The 19,459-nt window shown below is 37.8% G+C and overlaps 1 protein-coding gene across 6 annotated transcripts in view; it reads right to left on the bottom strand.

Annotated features, from left to right (window-relative positions):
- Nucleotides 1-19,459, bottom strand: part of LOC149167844 (lycopene epsilon cyclase, chloroplastic-like) — a 548,933-nt gene that overhangs the window by 308,060 nt on the left and 221,414 nt on the right. For 4 of the 6 annotated variants that reach the window (XM_089433192.1, XM_089433193.1, XM_089433188.1 and 1 more), the window contains exons 3-5: nucleotides 1,084-1,219; nucleotides 824-961; nucleotides 614-716 (exon numbers count right to left, since the gene is read on the bottom strand). In XM_089433192.1, the coding sequence (XP_089289318.1) occupies nucleotides 614-716; nucleotides 824-961; nucleotides 1,084-1,219 (377 nt within the window). The remainder of the gene's footprint in view (nucleotides 1-613; nucleotides 717-823; nucleotides 962-1,083; nucleotides 1,220-19,459) is intronic. The other 2 variants (XM_089433190.1, XM_089433191.1) reach the window with 1 other exon arrangement.

Below are 19,459 nucleotides of genomic sequence, written 5' to 3'. Positions count from 1 at the left end.
TATATATTTAGTTCCTTTTTAGTTGATATAATATATATAATATATATATATTTATATTATATATTTTTTAGTTAATATAAAATATATAATTTCCTTTATATATATATATATATATATATATATATTTCACTTTTATTTTGTATAATCCAATGTATGTATTAGTTATATATTATGATGGTGGCATATATATCAAGTACCCCCACTCACTATTATATGTTGGTGGGTTAGGCATTTACTTAGTACTTCAATAATTAATTCATTACCATATACTTGGACATTTATTTATAATTAGTTAGTATGTATACAAGTGCGATGTATACGATATGTAGCTATCATATGCATGCTAATATTTCTATGCTCCCTGTAATTTGAGATGGGTCATTGACTCATTACATAAAGTGTAACTCCTTTTAACATTTATTTGATTATATTCTACAATTTAGCCTCTTATGACTAAAGCACAATGAAATTTTTCTACTTAAGATGTTGTTTCCCAATGGCAAGGGAAATTACATTTCTAGAGTGATTGTTCCATTCACAGAGAAAATTTGCAGACCTTACTACTCTCAGTTCAAAGAATTCCTCTTAAACGCTTCCTGAATAATTTACTTACTTCGACCTCCATGCCATATGCAGTCTGCACACCCACTGGTGGACCATCTAGCTCATATTGTAAAAACTTTCCAGACGCTGCCCCTGATGCAACAGTAACAAGCCTGTATACAGAATCCAGATAATAGCATGTAAAGTCAGGGTTAATTAGATATATTAAAAGTTGAATTACTACTGTATAAAGTTGCAAGAAAAGAGATCTAAATTATACCTGCAGGGAACTGCCACTCCATTTTCACAAAAGAGAACACTATGACCATCGTTTGCTTCAGTAATCTTCTCAACTTTGGAATTGAGATATAGCACTCCAGCTTCAGCACACCTGAAAACAACCAAATCTAGAGAACAACTGATAACCATATAGTTATAATTATGGTATATTGCAGGAAAAAAGCTCCTCTATTGCTTCCAATACACTCATTATTAGTCTCCTAATATATGCATCACTATAAATTTCTGAAAAGAACTGACCTCTTTAACAGCTCTTCACGAAGAAGATTTCGACTTACACGACCATAGGCACGTCCAATTAAGAGAGGCTCGTTACTTTTTAAATACACAGCTGTGTCTTTCCAAACATGCTCTATACAATTTTCAAGACCAAGAGCTGGAAGGAAAATGTGAAGTAGTGAGCTTTATATAAACCAACATCCCATAATATATCTATTCAATTAATAAATAGCTCCAGGGAACAAATAACCTAGGAGGTGCATGAGAAGGGAAGGCACGATATTTTACATGTGAGAGCTTCTAGCATGAACAGATTCAAGCATGTCTAACTAAGATATTATATATATGTCTAAATCAAGAGAGGAGATGAAAATAAACAAGGTCAGATGGTGCATCGTCATTATAAAAACTCACTAACTGGTGAACAGCTTAAAAATAAGAAGAAAGTTCAGAGAACGCTAGTTAAAGAATAACCTTGTTAATCAGTATCATAACAGAAAGTATGTTGAAAATTGCCACATCATGACAAAACATTTATTAATTTAAGACGTTGAAGAGAAATTTGGAATACAAGTTCGAAAACAAAAATCAACAATGAATAATGTTCATACTAATACTAATACCTCGAGTCACAAAGATGAGCTTTTTCAAAAAGCTTTCAATGTTGATGAATGCACTTGTCTCTACACCCAACAATGCCTTCAAAATATGTAAATAACAAGGGTCTTGTCCCTGCATGGAGTCACCGTGTGAGGAAGAATTCTTCAACAAAACACTCACAAAAATGTCATGAAGCATAGTCTTCCAATTTTCTGAGAAATGGAGTATATCCTATACTCCAACAACAGATCCGAAATGTTTCCTCCCAAGCTGTACTTTATAATAAAAGCCCTAAATCACAAGTTACAACTGAAGGGACAACTATTAGGATGGTCACCACTATCACCTAAGCAGCCTATCATCTAAAACTTCACATTAGGCCAGTTCTCCTCTAGCTTGGGGGGGTTGTCCCTCATACAATTACTAAAGCTAAGCAATGAGGCACAAGGCAAGGTGAGAGTAGTTAAAGTAAAACAATGTTTTGGGGTTGTTAGGTTTTCAAAAGAGGTGATAGAAGGAAACAATGATTAGTGCCAGATTCAACAAGGGCAATGGAGTTAAGGTGAATCAAAGGGGCTTATGGAGTCAAGAAGAAAACTCCTCTTACAGATTGGTTTATTTCATTCAAGGCTTAGTAAAAAGAGATTAGAACTAAGGAGAAAGAATAACTTCTTGTCTAACCAAGATTTGCAATGAAGACCAAGGCCCCACAAGAAGGGATCCTCAAGGGTGCAATCTTCGCCAACAAGATAAACGTAGTCAATATTTCTTGCTAGGGTTCAAAAATGGATATATAAAGCAAGGCTCCAAGTAACTATCAAACTAACAAAGGTAGAAAGAGAGGAGTTACCCCAAAATGTCTTCCAAAACATCTTCCTTCCAAGAGGTAGATTTTACCCTTGAATGGGTCGACATAGTTAGAGTGTCACAAACATAAGTGTTTCACCATCGATGTTTATGCACCAAATAAGAAACAATATAGAGAAGCTTCAAAATTGACAACAACATCCACAAACAAAGAAACACTTACACAACCATATGCTCAAAGAAAGATATGTCAATTAAGATCCAAGGAGTGGAAGCTCCAAAAATCTGACCATGAGAACAAACGAGGAAGAGATGCTCTTTATATGGAGCCTATCTCAACTTCCTTTAGAAAAGAACAATAATATCCTATTAGATTTTGGTAGCATCAGATAGGCTGTCATGTCCCTTCTCAAAAACATTAGTAACAAGGTGCTGCTACACAATTTTGCACATTTTTACTAAGGAAGAGGACCCCACAGTTTCGACTTAGGGACTTAGGGGCCAAATCGACTTTATTTAGTAGCTAGTGGAATGTGGGTGCCACCCACATGGGAGTTCGAATTAGCCATTCGATATGCTTGGAGGGAAAATAGAATGGGTTGATGGAGGGGCCCACATGAGGCTAAGGAGGCCCAAGGAGTTATAAAGAGAGATCAACCCTCATTTTGTTTCCAGCTTTGACATTTGCAAACAACTACACATCTATTCACTCTATTGTTTAGCGAGTCTACTAGTTGTTTAGCCACGAGTCTCTCAAGCAGGAGATTCAACCTCTACTTCGGGGGACCATCCGTGCCTGCCCTAGGGAGGCTGTTCCACAAGAGTTTTCAAGAGTTTCGGGGCAGTGACATACACCAGCAGCCAGCGCAGAGCAAGGAGTGCGTATTTCTGGGCAGCCAGGAAACACGCAGAGGGAGATTGAGGCCAGCAGAGATCATATTGCTTGTCGGGGAGTCAGGGAGCTGAGGTAGCAACACTAGACCAACATTTTCATTGGGTTTTACAGCCAGCTGAGCTAGCATTCCAGCAATTCGAACTGTTGGGCTGAGAGACAGCGTAGAGGCCACTCAGCAGATTTTCGTGGTGCTTGGGAGCAGCTGGTTTGGGCCTGTTGACCACTGCCGGTCAACTACCCATGCAGTTTTTTGCAAAAAGGGGTAGCACCTGATCGACGTGACCGTGCCATCCTGCAGTCATCAACAGCTTGATCGATTTATGTTGTAAACCCAGTCTGCATATATGAAATGTAAATAATCTTAGCAGATATGAGTCGTGTATGTAAATTCCCTGGGTGGACCTAACTTTCTAATGATAATCTACGTCCCGGAAGGTTTTTCGTCTCACCGATCCATGATCAGCAGAGTTTTCCTTCAGCCTGACCCCAAAGCCGGGATTGATTTTGTCATTAAAATTTTAGGAGAATCCTAGTGTGTTAATCTGCTAGATTATAGTTGTGTCGCAGAACTGGGTGGCTTATGAGGGTCTGTGTTAAGTGGGTTTGTCCCCTTAAGATGTAAATTGTAAAAGTCATGATGTAAAGTGTCTTGAGGGTTGGAAAATATTTTAAATCCCCTCATGAGTCCTAAGTCCTAGGTCCTAGGTGTTTTTTCCAAAGGCTAAGTTCGAGGATCCATTTAGAAAATGAATTAAAAAATTAAAAATAAATAAATAAATAACTGAAAAATAATAAAAAAATAATAAAAAAAATAATAAAAAAATATAAAATAAAGCAAAAGCCCTAAAAAATAATAAAATAATAATATTTTGAGTAAATACATGCAAAATTTCATTTTTTAATGAATTAATAATTTCGACGGATGAGATTAAGAGATGTCTTGATCCTCATCGACGGTCGAGATCATTTCGACATGGATCACTCGAACTAGCCGTTGGGATCTTTTCCTTTAAATAGGGTGCTAGGAGTCATTTGAGATCATTCGATCTGTGAGTCTTGTGCTGAAGAAGCTCTCTTGTAATCTGTTTCTGGTTAATAAAAGAAGACTTTGGGGTTCAAATCTGGCTGGTGTTACTCTCTGGAAGTGCTGTGAGCTGTTTTATTTTCTACATATTTTATTTTTCAGCCATTAATAACAGCTTATTTTTTAGAGTATTGTGAGCACAGGTATCTTGTTCACTTGCTAGGGTTTGAGTGGTGTTAGGGTTTTTGAAGTAATGGCAGGTATCTCCATTACTTTTTGAGATCTAGCAGCATTTTTGCTCTCTTTACTGATGGTTGATTTAAGCTGTGCAGAAAACCCTTACTGAAGAAGATTGGTGGGCGTTTGGGGAAGTTCTAGGCTGAACCAGCCAACTCCCACAGGCTCTTCCTTGCAAAGCCCAGCTAATTTTTACCCTGGGTTAATCATTTAAATTTACTTTTCTGGTTTGCATGAGAGATTTTTTGAGCCCTTCCACAACAAAGTTTAAGTTTCTAATATTCTGAAAATATCACTGCTGTAATTGCTAAATCTGGCATTTCAGGGGCCACAATCTGTAAATTAATCAGCTTTTTGAGGTTTCAAATTTTGTTTTATGCACGTATTATGTTGGGGTTTTTCTTTTGCAGGTAACAGGCATTTTCTTGTGATCACGCACAGCAAAAATTATAAATTTCAGGATATTCATAAAAAGGGGATTCTCGATTTGTTTCCACATAATCGTCACACTGATCATTGTTCATGTTAGCGTGGTCGCTGTCTGCTCAAACCTCCATCATTCAGGGGTTGATCGAATTTTGGAACCTGTAAATCAATTTTGTTTTAAATTTTAAAAGTAGGCTATCAGCGGATGACCCATTCTACTTCACGTGGTCATGATCTTCAAGCTGCAAACCATAGGTTGAGATATCAACCATCTGAAAACGCAAGCCTGCGGATTTAGCAAAGTATCAAAGGCGTAAGGCAGACAAAAATGGGCTAAAAGCCTTCATCGTAAATCATTCCATCTCCAAGCATTTGTGTTTCGATACGGGCGTGGGCACCTGGAGTATAATACGGGCCAAACAACAAAGCATTCACGCATTTATCTGGTTTGAGGCCGCAGGGCATTGGCTGGGCAAAACGTTTTCTACATCAACCTGTCACTGCGCCCAGCGTTCAAGTAAACCAGCGGTGGCTATTCTGCGTGGGGGCTCCATTTTCATCAGATCGCCGCCGTCACCTGTGCGTGAACCATTCCGCTCCAGGTTTTCATTGTAAGTCTGTTTTCGGCATCTCGTGCAGGCAAATCAGAGTCCGCCGTTGAAAAATCGTTCTACCGTAGGGAAATCGCAGTAAGAGCTCGTTCTTTTGGCTGGGTATATACGTGAAGTTCAAGGCGTATCTGAAAGGTCATGCGTGTTTCGCATATGTCCATTTTTTAGATTTACATTTCATTTACATAGTCTTGTTTATAGTTTTAGATACGTAGGTTAATTTTAGATTTAGGTTTTTGTTAAGTTATAATTAGATTTTAATTATTTCAAGTTTCGATTTTACTTTAGATTTAAAATTTTGGTAGTTTTAGTTTATATTTAGAATAGATTTTAATTTTAAAGTTTTGTTTAAAAAAAAAAAAAAAAAATTAATTTAGATTTTATTTGGGTTTTAGCTTAAAAAAATTTTGCCAGTTTCAGTTATTATTCTCAGGAAATTATCATGTTTGCCAGTTTCAGTTATTATTCAAGTTTGAATACGAATGCAATATCTGGTTGATGATTCATGATTTGAGTGGTTGTGTAAAGCATTCATCTTTTCAAAATTCTCAGTTACTGGATATTGTTATTAAGCTTTGGTCATCATAAGAACGTTGTTGTTTTAACTGATATCTTGCGTCGTTCTAGTTATTTGATGATAAATGATTACTGTTCATGGTTTATAATTTTACATTATCTAGCAAGTAATTGTTTAAACATCGCTCTCATAAGGCACTGGTCTTTTAACTTCTAAATTCATTTTAGTTCTTATCATATCGTATCTCCCAACCAACTGGTCGATAGTTGGTCTTCGTCATATCATAGGGTCTACCCCCCTTAGCCGCGGGAGACAGGCTTAAACGGAGGGATCGGGGATCAGGGTGACAGCCCCCGGTTTGAGCGTTGTCGTGTCAATCTGCGCGACAACACATTTTGGCGCCGTTGCCGGGGATAGAGTTTTTCTGTCCTGGGTTCTTGCATTTCAAGCTTTTCCGTGTTTCCTTTCTTGTTCAGGTGGCGACTCCACTTCATATATTATCTTCAAGAGTGTACACTAGAAGACATCCAAGCAGTCTGTGCAACCCTACTCCTGATCCTGAAAAGGTCCTCAGGGTACGATTACACAAACTTGCTTCTCGTACACTTCTTGTAGACCTTGGACAAGAAGCCCTCTCTGATATTCATTTGTTATTTAAAGGTCAAGCTAGGCACAACATCATGTATATGTATGCCCCTTGTGATTTTTCTAATATTCCAGGATATCCCAACGATATTCCATCTGTTGGGATCGATAAATTGCCTAATTTTCAAGGAAATAATGCGATTAGTGCTAACTCTCATTTGCGAGATTTTAGCATATGGATGGCTAAATACGCAAGATCTGTTGATTTTGATCATGAGGATGTCAGAATGACTCTTTTCATCTTAACTTTAGGAGGCGATGCTTATGATTGGTTTGCAGAAAAACCTCAGAATTCATTTAACTCTTTACAGTCGATCATTAATGCATTTAAAGAAAAATATGGAGATAAGAGAGAAGGAAGACACCTAGTAAAAGCTCTTAACCTAATAAAAAAGAGAGAGGATGAAAATGTTGAAGAATTTAATAAAAGGTTTAACGGAATTGCTAGAGAATTACCTCAAGACTATAAACCTACAGATAAAACTCTCCAAGATTTTTACATTAATGCCTTTAGTCCTGAACCATCTTATGAATTAAGGCGTGCTAAACTTAATGATTATAGAGATTGCCAATCCTTAGCTATAGAACTTGAAAAGGACAAGGCTGCATCTGGAAAGTCTGAGATCCCAGGTTTCGATAGGGCTGCTACGAAACTAAAAGAACCTAAGGGAAAAGCAGCCCAAGAACCTGAAAGTGAGCTTGTTCTAAAATTGCTTCAAAAAATTGGAGATAACCACTTTGCAGAATAGGTTGATTCAAATGGAAAGATCGCAAACGCAGAATTTTCAACCTCGAAACAATAATAATAGAAATAACAATTGGCAAAGGAAGGGTCAAACTAGTGAGCAGAGACCTAATCCGCTGACTAATTTGGTTGATAATGCTCCTCCTTATTGTCGGGTTTGTGATGCTCTTCATGAAGAGGACACTTGTCCCATTGTTAGAAGAATTTTAGATAATGGAATGTTTGGAACAAGTGATCAAATAAATGTAGTAGGCAGCAAGTTTCCTTTGTCTATGGATGATTGGATAGAGGTCAAGGAAAGGAGTCGTGATGTTGTGAATCTTTCATCACCTTTTAGTATAAATAACCTTGAAAACGAAGATGATATTTTGGCAAGGTTATATGGTGAAAAACCATCTCCTGAGCAAATCTTGGAAATTGTTAGGGATAAGGATTTGACCTATCAGAGAAAGGATAAAGATCAAAGTGGGAATCAAATGCCCCTTCGAACTTTTAACCCTGGTCTAAACTCTGGAATAGATGTCGATTTGGGAAGTTGGTATAACAATGCTAAAATCTGGGTTCTTGTCTCCGAGATTGCTAAAATCCTTTCCCAAAGAGACAAGTTACTAAAAGCGATTCAAGGTCCTCAAGTCAATACTTCTCAACAGAAGACTCAGGAAGTTGGCTATCATGATGCTCCCATATATCTGCAAAGCTTAGATGCTGATAACAAAGATCACCAGCCTTTTTTCATCACCTTATTAGTTAATGGGTATAAATTGAATAATTGCATGTTGGATTCTGGTGCATCCGCTTGTGTAATGACTAAAAGGGTCATGGAACAGCTTAACTTAAGAGTTTCTAGACCCTATTATAACATATGCGCCATGGATTCTAAGAAAATCGAAGTGCATGGTTTAATCAAAGATTTGCAAGTTCATCTTTCAGTTTACCCAGACATCATGGTTGTCATGGATATTGTTGTTGTGGATGTGCCTGATGCCTGGGGTATGCTGTTATCTAGAAAGTGGGCCTCTGATCTAGGAGGAAGTATTCAAATGAATTGGTCATATGCCATGATTCCTTCTCCTAGTGGTGATGGTTTGGTAAGACTAAATAGAGAGCCCGAAAGAAAATTTCATGTTGAAGATCCTAAGAGACCTCATAACGAAATACTCAAAGAGCAATCTGACATTGGGAACTATGCCATCATGTCTAATTTTATAATTCCTCCCGATGATAAGATTAGGGGTCTCAAGGATAAAGTTTGGTATATGTACTTTGATGGTGCATCATCTAGGGCTGGTAAAGGTGCGGGAATAGTGCTTAAATCTCCCCTTGGTCACATTTTCAAGTTTGCCTATCGATTAGAATTTGAGGCAACCAACAATGTCGCTGAATATGAGGCCATATTGTTGGGTCTTGAATTGGCCAAGTCCTTGAAGGTTAGATTGCTTAGCATTAAAGGAGATTCTGAATTAGTTATCATGCAGCTTAAGAATAAATTCACATGCAGAAATCAAAGATTAAGAAACTACAGAAATGTTGTGCGGGATACTATGGGGCATTTTGATGCCCTTGACCTCGAATCAATTCCAAGAGAGCAAAATAGTTTGGCGGATGAACTTGCCGTGGCTGCTACTACTTTCCAGTTGTCGGATGATCTAATTAATGATAAGATTAAGATGGAAGTAATATTCAGACCATCTGTTCCAGACAACTCAGAGCATTGGCAAGTTTTTAATGACGAAAAACAAGTCATTCGTTTCCTTAATAGTTTAGATGAGTTTGAGGATTTCCAGATAGTTTCTGAGGAGGAGGGAGTTTTAAATCAGGAGCATATCATAAATCCTACTCCTAGGAATGTGGTTGCTCTAGAGCAACATTTTGATCGGGATGATGCTACGAAGCTAAAAGAAGAAAACAAGATGGACCCAAGCGAATATCTCGAGATTAATATTGGTACTTCTGAAAACCCGAAAATGGTTAAAATTGGTAAAGGTACTAGTTTGGAGGAAATAAAGAAGTTAACTAATTTACTTCGCGAATATCGAGATGTTTTAGCCTTTTCTTATGATGAATTAAAGGGCTATAGGGAAGATGTCATGGAGCATACTATCCCCTTAAAGGATGAAAATGCTAAACCCTTTCGTCAGAAACTTAGGCAAATTAATCCTAAGCTAGCCCCCTTGGTCCAGAAAGAACTTGCAAAAATGCTTGCAGCAGGGATCATCGCTCAAACTAGGCATTCGACATGGTGTTCGAATTTGGTGATTGTTAGGAAAAAGAATGGTACAATAAGACTTTGTATCGATTTTAGAAACCTTAATCTAGCATGCAAAAAATATAATTACCCTTTGCCAAACATGGAAACTTTATTGCAAAGAGTAACCGGCTTTGGAATGATGTCGCTGCTAGATGGTTTTTCTGGGTATAATCAAGTTCGGGTTAAGAAGGAAGATCGACATAAAACCACTTTCACAACGCCCTGGGGTACTTTTGAATACATTAGAATGCCGTTTGGATTAACAAACGTTGGGGCTACTTTCCAAAGGGCTATGGATTATGCCTTCAAAGGGTTAATCGGGAAAATTAGTGAAATTTACCAAGATGATCTTACTGTTTTCTCTAAAGATGGTATCAGTCATATAGATCATCTTAGGCAAGTCTTCAATAGATGTAGAGAATATGGGATTTATTTGAACCCGGCTAAGTCTGTTTTTGGGGTAACGGAAGGGAAATTATTGGGCCATATTATTTCGAAGGAAGGAATCAAGATTGATCCTGAAAGAATCGAAGCAATCCAAAAGATTCCTCTCCCACATAATCTTAAATCCCTTCAGTCTTTCCTTGGAAAGATAAATTTTATTAGAAGATTCATCCCAAATTACGCAGAAATAGCCAAGCCTATTCAAAATCTTCTGAAAAAAGATGCAAAATTTGTTTGGCAAGAAAACGGCAAAAAGGCTTTCCAAGAAATCAAATCTGCTATCGCAAAAGCTCCTGTCTTAGTGAGTCCTGATTATTCCAAGGATTTCATGATTTTTTCTTTCGCTTCCGAGGATACCATTGCCGGTGTCTTACTTCAAAAGAATAAAGATGGTCACGAGCAGCCTATTGCTTTCATGAGTAGAGCACTTCAAAACTCCGAATTGAAGTACAATACCATGGAAAAGTAGGCCTATGCCCTGGTTAAGTCTCTTAAGCACTTTAAAACTTATGTGGGTTATTCTAAAATCATTACTTTCGTTCCACATTCTGGTGTTAAGGATATATTAACTCAAACCGATTGCTTAGGGACTCGTGCTAGGTGGGTTACTAAAATACAAGAGTATGATTTAGAGATCAGACCCACCAAGCTAATCAAAGGCCAAGGTTTAGCTCAGATGTTAACTGAAGGTAATGAAAAGACTCTTGGTTTGTTCTGTCTTAGTGATTTATCTTCGCCAGAGTTGCAAAGATTAGGAGAGCATGAGTGGTACAAGGACATAGTTTATTACTTAATGAATCTTGCATGTCCTAACCATTTAGTTTCTCATAAGAGAAGGGCTCTTAGACTAAAAGCCACTAAGTATTGCCTTATGAAGGATGGCCTTGGATGGAGAAATCCTGAGGGCATAGTGCTTAGGTGTGTTGACGACATTGAGTCCAAGAAATTAATCTCTGAGTTTCATTCAGGATTTTGTGGTGGTCATTATGCCGCTAGAACTACCGCCCACAAAATCCTGAGAGCTGGCTATTATTGGCCTTCAATCTTTTCTGATGTGCACAAGTTTGTTAGAGCTTGTCAAGCCTGTCAACTATTCACTGGGAAATAGAAGCTTGCTGCTCTGCCTCTACAACCTGTTATTGTAGAGGCACCTTTTCAGCATTGGGGTCTGGACTTCATAGGGAAGTTCCATGAAAATTCTAGCAATGGCTACTCATGGATTTTGACTGCTACGGATTATTTTACTAAATGGGTTGCAGCCATTCCTGCTAAGAATGCCACTGAAAAGGTTATTATGGATTTCATTGAAAATAACATCATTACTAGATTTGGTGTCCCCGCTAAGATCACTACTGACAATGCCAAGGCTTTTAGTTCCTTAGAGTTTTCATCTTTTTGTTTCAAGTATGGCATTGTCTTATCTCATTCGTCAAATTACTATCCTCAGGGTAATGGTTTGGCTGAATCAAGTAACAAAAATCTCATAACCATTATCAAGAAGATAGTAGGGGATAATAAGAGATCATGGGACAGCAAAATCATGCTTTATGGGCAGATAGAATCACTAAGAAGAACGCTACTGGTAAATCTCCCTTTGAATTAGTTTATGGCTTGGATGTTACTTTACCTGTGCACCTGAAGTTGCCAGCTTATCAGCTTCTCCAGAATTTTTCTACTAATAAAGATGTTGTTCAGAATAGAATAGATCAGATTGTGGAGTTAGATGAAGCTCGTAGGACAGCTTTTGATGCTATATGTAAAAACCAATCTAACATTAAGAAAAGCTTTGATAAATGCTCTTGATATAGATCTTTGCAGGTGGGAGATATGGTATTGCTTTGGGATCGCAAAAATGAGAAACCAGGAAAACATAAGAAGTTTGACAGTTTGTGGCTGGGACCGTACATCATTAGAGACATAGCTGGACCAAACTCATTCCACTTGAGTAGATTGGATGGCGAACCACTTGATTTGCCAGCGAATGGCCAAATGCGCAAGCTGTTCTTCATAGATGATATCTGATGCCATGGGGCATCCTTTGTATTGTATTTCTATCCCTACTCCTTGTGTTTTCAGCATTTCATTTTTGTCTTAGGATTAGATTTACTTTTCATATTACTAGATAGTTAATAAATGAAGAGCTTTTATCTTTCCTGTGCTTAATGTATATGTTGATTTTTGGATGGACGCTACTTATTTTTATATGTACTTCGTGGATGCAGATTCTGGATTCTCACATTCCTGCAGTGCAGCAACGTGTCCCCAAGTAGAGCCAGATGTTGACCACTGCCGGTCAACTACCCATGCAGTACACCCCCTTTTTTTGCAAAAAGGGGTAGCACCTGATCGACGTGACCGTGCCATCCTGCAGTCATCAACAGCTTGATCGATTTATGTTGTAAACCCAGTCTGCATATATGAAATGTAAATAATCTTAGCAGATATGAGTCGTGTATGTAAATTGCCTGGGTGGACCTAACTTTCTAATGATAATCTACGTCCCAGAAGGTTTTTCGTCTCACCGATCCATGATCGGCAGAGTTTTCCTTCAGCCTAACCCTAAAGCCAGGATTGATTTTGTTATTAAAATTTTAGGAGAATCCTAGTGTGTTAATCTGCTACATTATAGTTGTGTCGCAGAACTGGGTGGCTTATGAGGGTCTGTGTTAAGTGGGTTTGTCCCCTTAAGATGTAAATTGTAAAAGTCATGATGTAAAGTGTCTTGAGGGTTGGAAAATATTTTAAATCCCCTCATGAGTCCTAAGTCCTAGGTCCTAGGTGTTTTTTCCAAAGGCTAAGTTCGAGGATCCATTTATAAAATTAATTTAAAAAATTAAAAAATTAAAAATAAATAAATAAATAACTGAAAAATAAAAATAAAAATAATAAAAAAATAAAAAATCATAAAATAAAGCAAAAACCCTAAAAAATAATAAAATAATAATATTTTGAGTAAATACATGCAAAATTTCATTTTTTAATGAATTAATAATTTTGACGGATGAGATTAAGAGATGTCTTGATCCTCATCGACGGTCGAGATCATTTCGACATGGATCACTCGAACTAGCCGTTGGGATCTTTTCCTTTAAATAGGGTGCTAGGAGTCATTTGAGATCATTCGATCTGTGAGTCTTGTGCTGAAGAAGGTCTCTTGTAATCTGTTTCTGGTTAATAAAAGAAGACTTTGGGGTTCAAATCTCGCTGGTGTTACTCTCTGGAAGTGCTGTGAGCTGTTTTATTTTCTGCATATTTTATTTTTCAGCCATTAATAACAGCTTATTTTTTAGAGTATTATGAGCACAGGAATCTTGTTCACTTGCTAGGGTTTGAGTGGTGTTAGGGTTTCTGAAGTAATGGCAGGTATCTCCATTGCTTTTTGAGATCTAGCATCATTTTTGCTCTCTTTGCTGATGGTTGATTTAAGCTGTGCAGAAAACCCTTACTGAGGAAGATTGGTGGGCGTTTAGGGAAGTTCTAGGCTGAACCAGCCAACTCCCACAGGCTCTTCCTTGCAGAGCCCAGCTAATTTTTACCATAGGTTAATCATTTAAATTTACTTTTCTGGTTTGCATGAGAGATTTTTCAAGCCTTTTCACAACAAAGTTGAAGTTTCTGATATTTTGAAAATATTACTGCTGTTATTGCTAAATCTGGTTGTTCTAGAGCTGCGAGTTTTTGTGATTTTAGGTTAATTTTGAAGGGTTTTACTTTAAAACTTTGCATATATCTGCCGGGTTTTTGTTTTCTATTTTGCAGGTTACAGGCCTGAGGTACGATCTGGAGGAAAAATTAAGTTCTGCAGGGTTATCATTTCGTTGTCCAAGTGATATATGTTGCGTTGAAAAGCTGCATGTCCGCCCAGCTGTCATCTAAAAAGAAAAGGGGAGCCTACGCCAATCTCTACGTCCCTCTATACTTGCGTTCTTCTCTGTTCACCATTAAAATACTCCTCAGACGAAGAAGAACTCGTTAGTTCTACTTGCCTTCACTGCGTCCAGCGTAGGTTGGGCATTTTTTTTTGGAGAAATTTCAAGTGAAAGACGTCAGCAGAACCCTTGTCAACTCATTTAACTTCCAGTCCAGGTAAGAAGATCCAATCTCAATAGAGCTCTTTCAGCTCAGCATCCTCAGGTATGCTCCAAAACAGTGTGTTGAATTGTCGATCTCCGCTGAAAATACGTGTTAATACCATCATTTTTCTGAGCTCAGGTTTAATCCGTGCCCTCAAAATCAACCTGTACTACCTGCGTCTAGCCTCTTTTCTTCTCTTTGTCTACATTTCCTTCGAATTTGAGCCACCCACGCTAAGTGTTATCACCCAGCACGTCGATCTCACCACCGCTGCACCCTCACCGAACCAACGTTGAGCTTCTCTGTCCGTTTCCTTGCGATTTCCTCTTCTTAACGCTTCCGCCATCGCTTGAAATCATTACGCTGACCTGTGGACATAAAACCCGCAGCAAAATTCAAAGCCCCGATTCAGTATTCCGATGATCATCAGCGTGCATGGGTTGAGCTTTCTTATTGTTTGTGTCCCTGGTGCCGTCAGCCTGTGCAGCATCAAAAAGGCGTTTGCATGAACTCGTTTTTAGTCAGTGCGTCGGCCCACAACCTCAGACCCATCCACGCGTTTTTCTGTTCAGATCGCCGTCGTCACCTGTGCCTATCGAAGATTTCTTCGTGCGTCCAATCTCTCCTTTGGTGTTAAAGCAGGGTTACGATATCTTTTTTTCTGCGTTAGCTATGACATTACCTTTCAACGTTTTGGTTAGACATTTCTTTTGACTGCTTAATGTTCAGCTTGATGATATATGATTTGCGTGGCCAAGTCTTAGTTCTTTTAGGTTAGGGTTTTAGTCATATTTTTTAATCTCATCATTTTTTAGATTTTAGATTTATTAAATAGTTTCTTTTTTTTTAGATTTTTATTAAATATCAAATCAAAGAAATAAAAAAAGATTTGGTCTAGGATAAAAAAAAATTCATTTTTTTTATTTAAATTTTATTTTCTTTTAGATTTTAATTTAGTTTTACTTTAGCTTTAAGTTTAAAATTTTAAATTTTTATTTTAGCTTTATTTAAAAAAAAAAAAAAAGAAGAAGAAGAAGGGGAAAAGAAGAAAATTTTCTTTTAAGTGTAGCATAAAACGTACTGTGAGGAATTTTGCCAGTTTTCGGTTTTTCTTGGGAAATCGTCACGTCATATTTTTTCACGCTGAGATTTAAATTTATGTGGAATGAATGTTTATCATCTTAGACAAGTCTGCGCATGAATATATCTTAAAGATTAGCTGCATATGATATCTGGTTAATGTTTCATAATTGCGTGGTTGTTTAAAGCATTGATCTTTTTAGAATTTTTTAATTGCTGGATATCGTTATTGAGATTTGGTCATTATAAGAACTTTGTGCTTTTTAACTGATATCTTGCGTCGTTCTAGTCGTTTAATGATAAATGATTGCTTTTCATTGTTTGTATTTCTATATCATCTAGCGAGTAATCATTTAAACATAAATCTTGTAAAGCACTGGTCCGCTAAATTAATAAAATCATTTTAGTGCTTTGTGTCTCCCAAACCAACTGACCAACAGTTGGTCTCCTTCACCTCATAGGGTCTACCCCCCTTAGCCGCGGGAGACAGGCTTAAACGGAGAGATCGGGGATCAGAGTGACAGCCCCCGGTCTGAGCGTTGTCGGGTCAATCTGCGCGACAACGGGGCCAAGAGCTCATCCGAGAAGTCAGGAGTTGGATAGCAGGGGTGAACTCAGCATTTTGGAGGAGTTTTCAGGTGGATTTACAGGCAGTTTCCAACAGGCTGAGTTTTGCAGCTACAGTTGAGGTGAGGCTCCAAGGGGGTCGAAAATCAAAAGTCCAAACCAGCTAAAATCCCTTCTGGGTTTTTCTGGGTTTTGGCCAAGGAGTCTGGGGTTAAAAGCATATAAATTTCTGGGCAGTTTTAGTGCACTTTCCAGCCATTTGAACTTCAGTAGAGCAACAGTTTTCTGGGCAGCGCAGTGCAGATTGGTGCAGCAACTGGGCAGCCTTTAGCTCAGCCTTTTTCCTACCTGGGTTTGGTCCTGCTTGTCCATTGAGACAAGCCCAGGTGCACCATTCCATCATCTATTGTATTTGGCTTGCAAAAATTAAATAAAATGGCTCAGAAGTTTTCCATTTGCAGTTTTTCTATGGGTGCTTGATGAATATTTCGTTTTTGTAATTTGCTGCATAAAATATTTGTTGTTATCACTTGTATTCCTATTTAGGATCATTACAGTGGTATCATAGCCTAGTTCTTGGCTCAGCTGTGGGGATTGTCTCCTATGAGAGAAGGGTACCAACAGAACATCACCTACCAGAGACAAAGGTACAGGAGCAGAGAAAGGGAGTTAGAGATTACTCCAAATATGGAGGACAAGGGGAAAGCAGTAGCAGAAGAGGAGGAAATGGCAGAACCCAAGAGTAGGGAAGAGATGGCTTTTGACAGCCTTCTGAGGGCCCTGAGTGACTTGGCCAAGGGACAGAAAGACATGCTGGAAGAGATCTGTTGTCGCACAGATTGTCACGACAACGCTCAGACCGGGGGCTGTCACCCTGATCCCCGATCTCTCCGTTTAAGCCTGTCTCCCGCGGCTAAGGGGGGTAGACCTTATGGGAAAATGGATGACCAACTGTGAATCAGTTGGGTTGGGAGACATGAAGGGAAACCAGCACTAAATTGATTTTATTAATTTACAAACCAGTGCCTTATAAAATAAATGACTAAACGATTATTTATCAAATGCTGCAAAAATATGGACTTATCAACAATCGTTTATCATCAAAGCTTAACTTTTACCAGATACGAGATAATCAATAAAGGCTCAATGGCCTAATGATACTCTAGCAATTAAAATTTCGAAAGATAAAGTGCTTTAAACAATCACGTAAAATATTAACCAGAGATCACATTCACGTAGTTAATCATTCAGATGAACGTTAAAGCATGTTAAACATTCATTCCTACATCAAAATTTTAGCCTCAGCAGAAAAGATAAAACCTAAGAAATTCCTGAGCCAAGACTGAAATTGGCAAAAAATTTCCCAAAATATTTTTATATTTTTTTAAATAAAACAAAAATCTAAAGAAATTTCTAAACTATAAAATTTGTTATTTTTTATTTTATATATATATATATATATATATATATATATATATTTAGATCTAACTTTAAACAAAATCAATTCTAAACTAAATTAAATAAAAAATCTAAACCATAAGAAAAGAAAACTCTTTATGATTTTTTAAAGTTTTATAATTTTTATGAATTTTTTATTGTTATATTTTTAAAACAAAACTTTAAATTAAAATCTAATCAAAAGCTAAATCTAAAAGAAAAGTAAATCTAAACAAAACTGAACAATTTAATAAATCTAAAACTAAATTATAGGAACTTTTTGTTTTTAATTTAAATCATAACTTTGGAAAAACAATTAAATCTATGTGAATAAATCTAAGAAAACACCTAACCATGAAATAAAATGACATATCTAAACTAAAACTTAAATCTATTTAAAAAAAATCAACCTATGCATGCATATCAAATCGAATTCACAATACGCAACCTAACATTAGACCAAAAGAAAATCGATGAGTTCGTTTGGTGCTACGCAGGTCGACGGAAGTTTGACGGCGAAAAGGAGCAGATGGGACGATGGAGCTCGATCCACGCAGCACGCTGGTGGGCAGGAAGAAATACTTGCTCAAGGGTTTGATGCAGGTTCAACAATGGAACTGGACGGATTGCGGGTTAGACTTGCAGCTGGAAGTGGCAGCGTGAAGGGTCAATGAAGCTCAGACCAGGTAGCACGCAGGAAGGAAAGCATGATTGATAGCAGAGATGGAAAGCTCAGCTGCGTGGAGATTGCTGCAAGTAATAATGCCTGCGCAGAAGATATGGCGAGCTACGTGAAGATGCTTCCCGCGTGGAGATGAACCGACAGTAGGGCAGAGACGCAAATTTGCTTGGAGAAAATGCAGGTTTGCTTGCAAGTTGGATGGGTGACCAAAATGAAAAGCCGTGAGCAGAGTTTGGAATGATGATAGCGTGGCTGGGCAATGTAGGAAGCTGGCTGCGTAGGTCAAGAAGAAGCAAGAAGTTACTGCAAAGGTAGCTGTCCCCTTTTTTCTGTTTTTGCAGGTTTGCAGATAAGGGACGAAGCAAGGAGCAGTGTGAATATGTGTGTGTTTTGGATGGCTGCAAAGTAGCGGGTAAGTGAGGGATATGCACAGTGAAGCTGGGACAGCAACAGCGGAAGAAAAAGACACAGCGTGAGGAAGGAGATGACTGAGGAACAGAGTGGGAGTTGCAGGTACAACAAGCCGATGCAAGGGTAACGAATCTGGAGATAGTGAAGCAACAAAGGTTTTACCCAGTTCACAAAAAAAAGTTCGAGAAACTTTCTTCCTGCAATACAATCGAAACCCTCCAGATCTGAAAACAACTGAAATTGAAACCCTTGGACAGCAAAACAACTTGGATAAACCCTCAGAAATCCCTAGAAAACCCTGCAACCTGAAATGGAAAAACACCCAAAGAATAAGATGTGCAGAAAATGAAACTAAAACCCTAAATCAGCTAAACAGTTACAGCATTTACAGATCTAAGGCTCTTTAGCAGCCAGATTTATCAATAATCACAGTAGTATTTTCAGAATTTAATTTTAATGTGAACACTTCGGAAAACCCTGCATGCATTCATAAAAAAAATTCAGATGATAAGCCCGGGATTAAAAACTAGCTGGGCTCTTTCAAAAAACACAATCCGGGAGTTGGCTGGTTCAGCCGAGAACTTCCCCTAACGCCCGGTAATCTGGAAAAAAAGGATTTCCTGCACAACTTAAAATCAACCATTAACATAGAGGGAGAAAACAATAGTGAAACCCAGATCAAATGGAGATACCTGCCACTATATTTCAAAATCTAAACTATCATTCAAACCCTAGAGATCAGACAAGATACCTGTGCCTGAATCAATCTTCATCAAGCTAAAATCAATAGCTGAAAATAAAATTATGCAGAAAAATAAATCATCTTACAGCATTTTCAGAAGAGTAACACCAGCAAGATTTTTAACCCCAAAGTCTTTTTTATTGCACAAAAAATGACTACAAGAGAGCTTTCTTTAGCACCAGACTCTCAGATCTAATCTCCTCTC

The sequence above is a fragment of the Pinus tabuliformis genome, chromosome 5_1 (assembly GCF_031772625.1).
Source record: "Pinus tabuliformis cultivar Carrire ecotype Pingquan chromosome 5_1, CPIR1, whole genome shotgun sequence".
NCBI lineage: Eukaryota > Viridiplantae > Streptophyta > Pinopsida > Pinales > Pinaceae > Pinus > Pinus tabuliformis.
The sequence above is the reverse complement of the archived record's forward strand: the minus strand, read 5'-3'. Positions and strand labels throughout refer to the sequence as shown.